General features: G+C 40.2%; 1 protein-coding gene across 3 annotated transcripts; it reads left to right on the top strand.

The window, feature by feature from the left end:
* Nucleotides 1-416: 416 nt before the first annotated feature.
* On the top strand, nucleotides 417-10,871 carry prpf3 (PRP3 pre-mRNA processing factor 3 homolog (yeast)). Of its 3 annotated transcripts, none has more exons than XM_085177396.1 (16): nucleotides 417-561; nucleotides 1,138-1,268; nucleotides 1,682-1,849; nucleotides 1,973-2,059; nucleotides 2,165-2,451; nucleotides 2,563-2,681; nucleotides 2,784-2,971; nucleotides 3,067-3,233; nucleotides 3,333-3,415; nucleotides 5,757-5,900; nucleotides 5,992-6,091; nucleotides 6,186-6,299; nucleotides 6,416-6,534; nucleotides 9,810-9,887; nucleotides 9,975-10,030; nucleotides 10,115-10,871. In XM_085177396.1, the coding sequence occupies exons 1-16, from the start codon at nucleotides 417-419 to the stop codon at nucleotides 10,262-10,264; spliced, it is 2,136 nt and encodes a 711-aa protein (XP_085033522.1). In that variant the 3' UTR covers nucleotides 10,265-10,871. The 3 variants fall into 3 exon arrangements, with proteins under 3 accessions (XP_085033522.1, XP_085033523.1, XP_085033524.1); XM_085177397.1 differs by having other exon boundaries at nucleotides 2,189-2,451; XM_085177398.1 differs by lacking the exons at nucleotides 9,810-9,887; nucleotides 9,975-10,030; nucleotides 10,115-10,871 and adding an exon at nucleotides 6,601-8,375 and having other exon boundaries at nucleotides 6,416-6,538.
* Nucleotides 10,872-10,925: the final 54 nt, after the last annotated feature.

Raw genomic sequence — 10,925 nt, forward strand, 5'->3', positions numbered from 1 at the left:
GTAGTTATTCTCCGGTGATGGTAGCTCGCGTACAGCGGTGTGCTAACGTTAGTTAGCATCTAACCAGGGAGGTTTGGCGGATGTGATTAATTTAGCAATGTATGTTGCTACTGGCTGGCGCTTTAATTTAATCAGTCTGACTTAACACTCATCAACTAACAAAGTGCAGCAAGGTCGGAGTGACTGACTGTTGATGTGGGAGTTTTTATTAGTTGGAAACTGGTGAACGTCTGTGTCAGAGCAGCTGTAGCTAAGTGGATAAAGGACGGCGGGTTTTGGAGCTCATGTTTGGGACTATCACATTTGTGTGATATATGACTAATCAAGGCCAGAAATCACGAAGTTATTTAAGTGATAACCATGCTCAGTAGCGATAATCCATGACATAAGTATTTGATGTTCTGCAGGATTGGAGGATGTCTCTTCCAAAGCGGGAGGTGGAGGAGTTGAGGCCATGGGTGGAACGCACTGTGAAGAAGGTGCTGGGTTTCTCGGAGCCCACTGTGGTGACTGCAGCATTGCACTGTGTGGGAAAGGGACTAGACAAAAGGAAGACCATAGGTAAGTACGGAGAAATATCTCTTATGTACTTACAGATCTGGTGACGATTCAGTTCAGCCAAAAGTGCCTCTGACATCAGAGGTATATCCCAGGGTGATTTGTTTTACCGGGTTACAAAATGCACCCATCATTGAAGAGAAACGAGTCCAACAGCAGTCTGAAAACCTATTTGGCATGACTACCAAGCTGTGGGTTCTTAACATAGTGCAGACAGTCAGCCCACAAAATGATGGTGTGAGAGTATCTGCGATGTAGCTATCAGCAGGGCTTGTTTGCAAAGGTAATAGATTTGCTGTCCAGTTAGAATACTCCAGTCATTTGTTCATTCAAATGAAAGATTGTGAGTACAAAGAAAGCTGCCTATTTGCTTTTATTTGTGTGGTTGTTTATTTATTTATTTCATCTGTCTGGGAAATAATTGCTCGGTCTGTTAGACTGTGACTTCTGCAGGTGCTGTAGTTTAAATGTCAGTATTGGGTTTTCATAGTGTATATTTTTATGTGGGTATTTAAGCCATTCTGTGGTAACATTATTTTCTTTTCAGAGTGTTAATTATTTCATATTTATCGTCCTCAGACCAGCTGCGTCCTTTTCTCGATGACTCTGCTGGAGGCTTTGTAGAGCGACTTTTTGAAGCCCTCGAGGAGAGCCGCAGCACACGTGGGAACAAAGGATCTGGAGAAAAAAACCGCAAGAGAGAACTTAAGGTAGCCTAACATCATAGCAAATGTTCATGTTTTATATTATCATAATATAACTGAATAACTAGATCTGAAGGTGGGGAGTTTTCTGACAAGAAAACCGACTATATTAACACGCTCACATGCAAAAGTGACCCGTTTAAAGAAAAATAAATACATTGCATTCAATGCATGCAGTGATTAGACTGATTGTGTTAAGCCTCAGTTTGATTAACTTAAACCTCAATGTAAACATCCCCTTTTACTTCCTTTACTCCTGCATTAAGCTTAATTGAGGTTTCACTCAGTTTCACTTAACTTTAGTTCTACATGGACTGCACTGATACAATACTGATTATTCTTACGTAAACTTTAATTGCTGCATAAGATATTTATTTTTTATTTTTATTGGTGTTTGTGTGTTTGACGGCTGTACTTAGGATGTGTTTGGCGAAGAGGCTGACACAGGCGCAGTGCGAGAAACTCCCGAGCCAACAGATGGCACAACGGCAAAGAGGAAACGAGTCCCCCGTTTTGAGGAGGTGGAGCAACCTGAGGTGATACCTGGACCTCCATCAGAGAGCCCCGGCATGCTCACCAAAATACAGGTACATAATACTTGGTGCAATAGACAGTAGACAATATATATATGTGTGTGTGTGTGTATATGTAAGTATAGTCTGTTTATTTTCTTCGTCAGTCACCTCTGAATCCTTTTGCTGTCCTAACAGATCAAACAGATGATGGAAGCAGCCACAAAACAGATTGAAGAAAGGAAGAAACAACTAAGCTTTACTGCTCCAGCTCCTGCTACAACAGTAATGAGATTTCTTTCCCATAAAAATACATACTGAATAAAAAACTGCAGTCTTTTCAGGTTTTAAATTCTATTTAAAACCTTTCTAATTTCTTTATGACTCTAGCAGTTGCCTGTTCCCACTCCACAGTCACAGCTGGATGGCCCTCCACTCTCTCGACTTCTTGGCACTGCTGGTGCTGCAGCAGCTGGTGGTGGGTCATCCATCGCTCCCTACCAGGCTGCCAGCTTCATGAATGATGCAATTGAGAAGGCCCGTAAAGCCGCTGAGCTACAGGCTCGCATTCAGTCCCAGTTAGCTATGAAACCTGGCATCCTCGGAGTTTTGGGGAACACTGGGCCACAAAACTTTGTGGCACTAGCTAATCTACATGCCATGGGGATTGCTCCACCGTAAGTGATGTCAGACTGTAAATATAAGATTTTAAAATGTGCACAAGACATGGAAAAAAGTCTTTGTGCTCAATTGACATTGAACTGCTTTCTCTTTATGTGTAACTACAGCAAAGTAGAACCCAAGGAGGTGAACAAACCGACACCTCTTATCCTGGATGAGAAGGGAAGAACTGTAGATGCCAGTGGCAAAGAGGTTGAACTCACACACCGTATGCCTACGCTCAAAGGTACATACATGGATACACTGATCCAGTATTTGTACACAAACATACACAATGTGTTTTCTTTGTTTTGATATTTCACAAAACATTTTTTCTTTCCCTGTGTAGCTAACATTCGAGCAGTAAAGAGAGAGCAGTTCCGCCAGCAGCTGAAGGAGAAGCCCGGAGATGACTTGGAGTCCACATCCTACTTCGACCAGCGTGTGCCTGTTCCTCCAGCTCAGCGTGCACGCAGGACTTTCAAATTCCATGACCAGGGACGCTTTGAGAAGATTGCTCAGAGAATTAGAACTAAGGTTGGTACAACCCTGTCCCAGTTGTTTGAAAGAGAATATTTAGAATTTAAGAAAAAGAAAGTCATCATGTCTCTTGTCTCTCTTGTATGGATCAGGCCCAGTTGGAAAGGTTGCAGAATGAGATTGCCCAGGCAGCAAAGAAGACAGGAATCCAGGCTTCAACCAAGCTAGCACTGATTGCTCCTAAAAAGGAGATTGGAGAGGGACAGGTTCCCAATATTGAGTGGTGGGACTCTTTCATCCTGCCTTCCAACATAGACATGTAAGAAATCAAAATTTGATCTTAAACATTGAGTTTGCTATCAGGAATGTGTGGAATACATGGCAATAATAATGTTGTTTTTTTTTTTTTAATTTTAAGAAATTCAGACACAAAATTTGAAGCGTTAGAGCTGTTTGGTGTGACCAGCCTGGTGGAACATCCTGCCCAAATGAGCCCACCAGGTAAGTCTATAGGAGGTAAAATGTGTAAGTTAAAAGAGATTTTGTCCTACAAAATCATTATTAACTGTTAAAAATGTCCTTATGCCGTAATGTGCAGAAGTCTTGAGCCACCACTCATTTTAATTAATTAATATTAATATATTTAGCTATTAAAATGCTAAATGGGTACAGTGAGTTATTGAAATTTGTGCAACCATACATACAAATACAGTATATTAGGGCTAAACAGAGGCTTTACAATTCTAATAGGCTTGAAGGTCAACATGTGGTATGAGCAACTTGCAACTAGTCTTCAGGAAAAGTTCTCCAGGGTTCTTGAAGAATATTCAAAGCTCTTCTTTGGATGTTGGCTGTCTTTTGTTCTGCTCTCTTGCCAAGATGATCCCACACTGCTCCGATAATGTTGAGGATGGGGCTTTGGAGAGTCCAGTTCCATGACTGATGTCGTTCCACTGTGTCTTTTTCTGTCCAGCTTTTGCTGCATTGGCAGCGTGTTTGTCAGCATTGCCATGCTTTCCAGATGGCACATTCATAGTCTGTCAAAATCTCAGCAATTTTCTGTGTTCGTAATTCCATCAGTTTTGAAAAACTTTCCAGCACCACAGACTGAAATACAGCTTGAAACCATAATAGAGCCTCCATCGTGTTTTACAGATGGATGTAGACACCACCAATGTTCCCTCTAAGCTGTGCGCGTGCGCAATTGCGCTCTGCTGGCACGGCCTCTGCGCACAGAAAATCTGCGTTGCACACAAAAAAAAATCGAACCTGAATTGAAATGAAAATTAATACTTTAACAATTCTGTTTTGCAGTGTTAGTCAGTGAGTGACTGGCTGCTCCCGTATGGGATTAGAACAATGCCACCTTCTCCCATAGTCCAGCCAATGATCCGATTCACATTCGTATATACCCAGCTAATCAACGTCGTTGACAGGCTATAACAGCGTCCTTATGCGCCGACACCGGTGTTTTAGCTAGCCAAGCGGCGTGGCTGATGTGGAGTGAAGCCACGTTAAAGACAATGTGTACAACCATTGGAGATGTGAGCAGGACAGACGGAACAAATGACGGAAAAAATCTGGACTTTATACCAGTTTTTAAATTGTGTTGATAGGCCACGTAAAACCAGAGTTATGAAAAAAAATATCTGCAATGTTTTGTTTTCTTCCTGAATACTATCGTTGTTTATATTTACTGCAGGAAGAAACGGTAAAAACCGCATTTTATAAGGAAAACGCTTGAAAGCACTCTCCACCTGTGAGCAAAGACAAAACCAAAAAAAACCCCCACGCTTTCCTATTGGTCGAAAAATGTACCATGTCGACCAATCAAAAAATGATATGGCAACATGGCATTTAGTTGTTTAGGAAGGGGGAAGTTTTAGGAGTGACGGCGGTGTTTTGAGATGTGAGAGATTTGCAACATTTAGCACAAATCTCGTGTAGTTAGTGTGTAGTGTAGTCAATAGTTTTGTTGTGTGTGTCAGAACAATGAAGAGACTGCTGGATGTTACAGGAGTGATACATCTGCTGTCAGGCCTGCAGGTATCAGGCTGTTGTTCTCCTTTATCTCACAGTGGACAGAAATTATTTTTTGGAGTGGTGCAAATAATTTGTGTGGCATCAAATTTGATGCAGAACAGCTGATTGTTCTGTAAATAGTTTGAAATGTTTATTTTAAAAAAACGCCTTGGCTGCATTTTTAGGTAAACAGCTGCAAAAAAACTTTGTTTGCATAACTCAGTTACTTTTTTGAAGAAGTAACTATATAATTAAATTGCCCAACATTGGTCATTATATACTGTATTTTGCAGACAGAGTTACATGACGCCATGTAACTTGGATGGATTTGATGCTGGTGTGACCACAGTGCACACGTCTACTGTTGCTCACAGTGGTCCAAGGGACCGCTCAAGGAGTTTGTGTTCGCTCAGGCATATGAAAAATTAGAGGGAACATTGGACACCACCTCTCCCCTGATCTTCTCTGTGCATATAGATGTTGATATGACCTAGTCATTTCAAATTTGGATTCATCACGCCATAAGATCTGTTGCTGATTTTCAGTCCAGTTTGTGTGTAATTTGGCATACTTCAGCCTATCCCTGTTTTCATTCCTTATGAATCGCTTCTTGACAGTTTGGTCATCTGCTGTAGGTTTTTAGGTTATTTTTATTTCATTGTATTTTTTTTTAAGAACATACTTGAAAAAAATTAATACATAATAAATTAAATAATAATAAAAATAATAATTTTTAACATAATCACACACCCTTTCAAATATCTTAGTGGTGTTTATGTATCACTAGCTGTTATATATTCCTTTCTTTTTTCCCCTTTAGTTGACACAGATAAGCCAGTAACTCTAGGTGTATACTTGACGAAGAAAGAACAAAAGAAACTTAGACGGCAGACACGGAGGGAAGGACAGAAAGAATTGCAAGAGAAAGTTCGTCTAGGACTGATGCCTCCACCAGAGCCCAAAGGTACGCATGTACAAATCACCACAATAAATAAAAGTTATTATAATGAAAGATTAAACAGAATTCAACTGATGTTTGCTTTGATTATTTTCAGTGCGGATCTCCAACCTGATGAGAGTCTTGGGCACGGAGGCGGTTCAGGACCCCACAAAAGTAGAAGCACATGTTAGAGCGCAGATGGCCAAGAGGCAAAAGTCAGTAACACAGATAATTTCCATATTTATCTTTTTGTTTATGTTTGTAGAAGCTTTCCTTAGGTTTTGTCTGACATTGCCCTCTACATTTCAGGGCCCACGAGGAGGCCAATGCAGCTCGCAAGCTCACAGCAGAGCAAAGAAAAGAGAAGAAGGTCAAGAAGTTAAAAGAAGACCTCACTAATGGTGTTCACATCGCAGTGTACAGGTGTGTGTTTAAAGGGAGCGAGCTCATAAGTACAATACAGTAGTTAATCGTAAAATGTATAATGCTAAGTATGTTTGTTAGGAAGTGTGACTGATTTAAGCATCTTCCCTACTCAGGATTCGAAACCTGCAAAATCCTTCTAAGAAGTTTAAAGTGGAAGCCAATGCCAACCAGCTATACCTGACAGGCACAGTTGTTCTGCACAAAGATGTCAACATTGTTGTGGTGGAAGGAGGTAAGTGAGAGTTAGAGTTAAGTTGTGCAGGAGTGCGTGATCCAACCTACACGTAGACGTTATTAGGTGAATTAGGTGACAGATGCCAAGACATGTTTTATTGTTTATTACCTTAATGTAATAAACAAGTTTCCCTATTTCTCACAGAGTGTTTAGCAAGCTTTCTCAGACAAGTTGGCTTCTTCCATGCAAACTAAAGGCAACTGCAGCAGCCTGTTAGTAACCAAAGCAGTCACAAGAATGTTTTTGCTGCAGCACAGTATACCTTTTTGTAACCAGTGGCCCCTTGTGACTCCCAGCAACTGCTGGTGAGTTTCCAACTGTTCTAAACCTGTGTCACTTAGCCCTTAATGAACAGATTCTTGTATCTATAAATACATGTATGGTTCTGCATTGGTTTGCTCTCATGAACGATCTCTAGGGCTGGGTGATATGGCTTAAAATCCATATCGCGGTATAATTTGAAGCATGTGCGGTAACGATATATATCGCGATATATTCTTTTCTTCTGTATAACGTATTTTACACACTATAAGGCACACTTAAAATCCTTTAATTATCTCAAAAATTGACAGTGTGCCTTATGTATGAATTCTGGTTGTGCTTATGGACCTCGAACCGATTTTATGTGTTACACGGCGAGCAGAAATCTGTCAAAAATGTTTTAGTACGACTTTGGTAAGCTATGAAGACGCACCACTTGATGGATTGTCGGAGTATTACGGCTGCCGTAGTCAGGAGCCTTGCGGAGTAATCTGGGTCCAAAGTCAAAGGAACACTGCGGCATCACTGAGAGTTAAAAACTGTCTAAATTCTTTCATCTTTAATAATAATAATAATAATAATAATAATGTGTATGCGTTAGTCCCCGTAGGGAAATTACTCCTCTGCATTTAACCCATTCACCCAGTGAAGCAGTGGGCAGCCACCAATGCAGCGCCCGGGGAGCAGTGTGTAGGGACCGTACCTTGCTCAGGGGTACCTCAGGGTAGCTGTTCAGTGGAGTCGAACCCCCGACCTTCCGATCATGGGGCAACCACTCTACCTACTGAGCTATCCCTGCCCTGATAATCATTTAATAAAATGATCAGTGTTGCTGCTTTATCAGGTGTAACAATTAAGTTTAACATCCAGGCATCCATGAAAACAGAATTTATTCAATTTAACAGAGTTAGAAGTTAGCAGGAAGTTAGCTCGCTAGTTTCCACCTAAACATGATATGCCATGTTCTGACTGAGAGATTAATAAAAAAAGTAAAACGTACAGCTCTGCTATCACTTCCAACATAAATGAAGACAGAAAAGTAAACAGCAGTGACTTTTGTAGGGTTACTGAAATCGGACTAGCTGGTATATAATGATGTCCTATGTGATCGCTAGCAAAAAAGCCACGTTAGCATAACATTAGCACAGTAAAGCTGAAGGATGAACGCTAACTTTTTTCCACTCGATAAAAGTTAATGTGAGGGTTTCTGGTGGTTAGGGACAAATGCAATTGCATGGCAGGATGCTGTAAATGGACCAAACTTCAGTCAGGAGAACAACTGAGATAATCCATCCACAATACGAGGTTAGTCATTAATATACTGCAACAACATGAGAATAGAGCAGCTGCGAGAGAATTCAGCATTAATGAATCAATGGTACGGAAGTGGAGGAAGCGCAGTAATTTGCAGATGATGTTGTTTGCAGCCACTGCAATGCTTTCGACCAAAACAGGTGCAGCTCGATGACACCCTCAACATGTGCTATGGCGGTAGAGGGGTATAGTCAAAATCTCTACCGTTGGCCAAATTTATATCGTCTCTACCGTTTATACCGCCCATCTCCATAAAAACTGTACAGCTATATGTATTTCTTTTTATGAAAAGGTTTTTGACTAGAATTCTATTTGTTAAGCTATGCAAATTTCCAGAAATTTACTATCTACTTTTGCATGTGCATGTTACAGCTAGAATATAGAATGAGAACCAGAAATGCAATTAAAAATTGTCTATTCTGAATTTGAAGTTTCTGCAAAGCTCTTTTTAAAAGTAATCTGTAAATCATTTGTTATAAAGCTGCTCATGAGCCCTTAATCACAAGCTTTTCCCCACTGCTAATTTGCCTAACTGCTAGGGTGTGAAATGTTAGTGAGAGCCCAGTGTATGAATGTAATCATTTAATTCTTGAAGTTGTTCCCTTTGGTTCTAAACTACTGAAATCATGTAGAAGGCAATTAATTGGGTTCTACAAAATGTCTTTCCTGGTACTGCTTCAGAAATTAAAGCAATGGGATAAACACAGTCAGAGTTTATGGTCTGTTCTATCCACTACTTGGTGTATTACATTTGGGGCTGCTAAAGGATTTCATAATGAAGGTTTGGGATAGACAGCTGCACGCTTTGTGCTTCCCCTCCTCATCTTTTTGGTTGCTCCCTTTTGGGGTCTCCACACCAGATCATCTGCCTCTATCCCTGTCCTAGGGGTCCTCCTCTGTCATACCAACCCTTTGCATGTCCTCCTTCGTTACATCCATAAATTGTCTCTGTGGCTTCTTCTTTTCCTTTTCCGTGTCATCTTCAACCTACAACTGTTAGATTGTTATGGTCATAAAAAGTTGTCTGCAATGTTTTATGATGGAAGCTACAAGTCAAAAACACGTCAGTCAAGCAATAAAGTTTTTCTTTATGTATTGCTTCTTACCCTCTTCTACATGCATTTTGCTAGTCCATGTCCACAACCTCTTAAGTTTGCATTCATATCCATAGTTTACTAAAAAATGTGCCGAGCGCTTAAAACATCGTTTCTGAAATCCTCCTAATTTTTGACATTCGTATCTCTTTTAAAATTATTATTATTCACTATTAGCATTTTAATGATGTATCCAAGTCAAAGTAATGTAAGGGCCTATCTCTGCTATCACAGGGTGGGAGGTGGTGTACAAAGGACAGTTTGCCAGTGCATCATCACAACAAAAATAAAAACAATGAATAAATTAGGAAGCGCTTTCATAAAATATATATAAAGTGATGTACAAATTTACCAGAAGAGCTATTTACTTTGACACTGTCATGAAATGAGTGGCTCCATAGTGTTGGGGTTTATGCGTTTGCCCCACAAATGAAAGATCTGCAGCTTAATCCCAGGAGGAGAGACAAATCTCTTTGGGACTTACAAGTAGTTGGCTTAAAATAGTGCTTTAATGTATTAGACCCTTGATTTCAAAACAATGAATAGAATGAGAAGAGGACTGGATTGGAATTGGGCCTAAGTCTACATTTCTCCTCCTTTTAGGGCCCAAATCGCAGAAAAAATTCAAGAGGCTGATGATGCACAGAATCAAATGGGAGGAACACAACAGCAAGAGAGATGGTGAGATTGTTTTGAATTTTGATTCTTTACGCAAGCATATACAGTATTTTAGTGAGATGAAAATCTCTGCCTTTTATTCCTAATTAGATCCAGATGGTGATGATGATACGAAGAGGAACAACAAGTGTTGGTTGATTTGGGATGTGAGTGAACATTTTTTACACTTTTAATTACAATTTGTTTTTTGTGATGTTGCTCAAGTGTAATAATTCCTTCTGGTTCTTTAGGGAACAGCTAAAGAGCGTAGCTATGGAGAGATTAAGTTCAAGCAGTGCCCCACAGAGAGCATGGCCAGAGAACACTTCAAGAAGCACGGGACTGAACACTACTGGGACCTAGCGCTGAGCCAGAGTGTGTTGGAGACTACAGACGACTGAAACTTGTCAGCGGAGTATCTAGTTTCAGTCAGGGCTCTCTTCCTACAAACCTCCAGATCAACAGCCTCACAGCTAGCCAGCCTTCACTGCTGACTGTCTGCTGCAGGGGAAAGAGGCAATATCAAGAGACTTGAACATTGAAAACAAGGAACAGTGACCCTGTGTGGATATTTTTGTGAGAATGTGTGACTGATCAGGATGTGTGTAGGAACAGTATGTATGTAGGTCTGCATCAGTGTTCATCTTTTTGGCTAGTAGACTCTTCTGTTAGATATTTCCTGTATTATTGAATACAGTCTGGCAGATTGCATTATGTTATGGAAATCATTACATGAGACGTGATGAGATGACGAGAAACTGTCAGGTTACGTAAAGATTGAAGTTTGGTGAAAATAAAACTGCTTTGACTAAAGCACTTCAATAAAGAGACGCCCCACACATTTAGAGAAAACTTACATTTTACAGTTTAAAATGCCTCAATGTGTTTTGTTTTTTTTTTTGTTTAGGTAAAAGGAGGAGTTTGGCTCAGTTGTTGCTATATTTCTCTGTACAGTGACCATCTTAAATAAACCAACTTTAAGCGCCGCCTCCACCATATTTTCTGTAACTGAATTATTTTATTAATATATAAACTATAAGGTTTTGGTAGTGCACTGTTTTC

This window comes from Neolamprologus multifasciatus, chromosome 11, assembly GCF_963576455.1.
Source record: "Neolamprologus multifasciatus chromosome 11, fNeoMul1.2, whole genome shotgun sequence".
Lineage (NCBI taxonomy): Eukaryota > Metazoa > Chordata > Actinopteri > Cichliformes > Cichlidae > Neolamprologus > Neolamprologus multifasciatus.

What these genes read in the sequence shown, in the direction of transcription:
- prpf3 (XM_085177396.1), top strand. Translation starts at nt 417, where the DNA reads ATGTCTCTTCCAAAGCGGGAGGTGGAGGAGTTGAGGCCATGGGTGGAA. An exon ending in CTCCAGCTCCTGCTACAACA is followed by an intron (nt 2,060 to 2,164) that starts GTAATGAGATTT and finishes TTATGACTCTAG; the next exon opens with CAGTTGCCTGTTCCCACTCC. An exon ending in CATTGTTGTGGTGGAAGGAG is followed by an intron (nt 6,535 to 9,809) that starts GTAAGTGAGAGT and finishes TCCTCCTTTTAG; the next exon opens with GGCCCAAATCGCAGAAAAAA.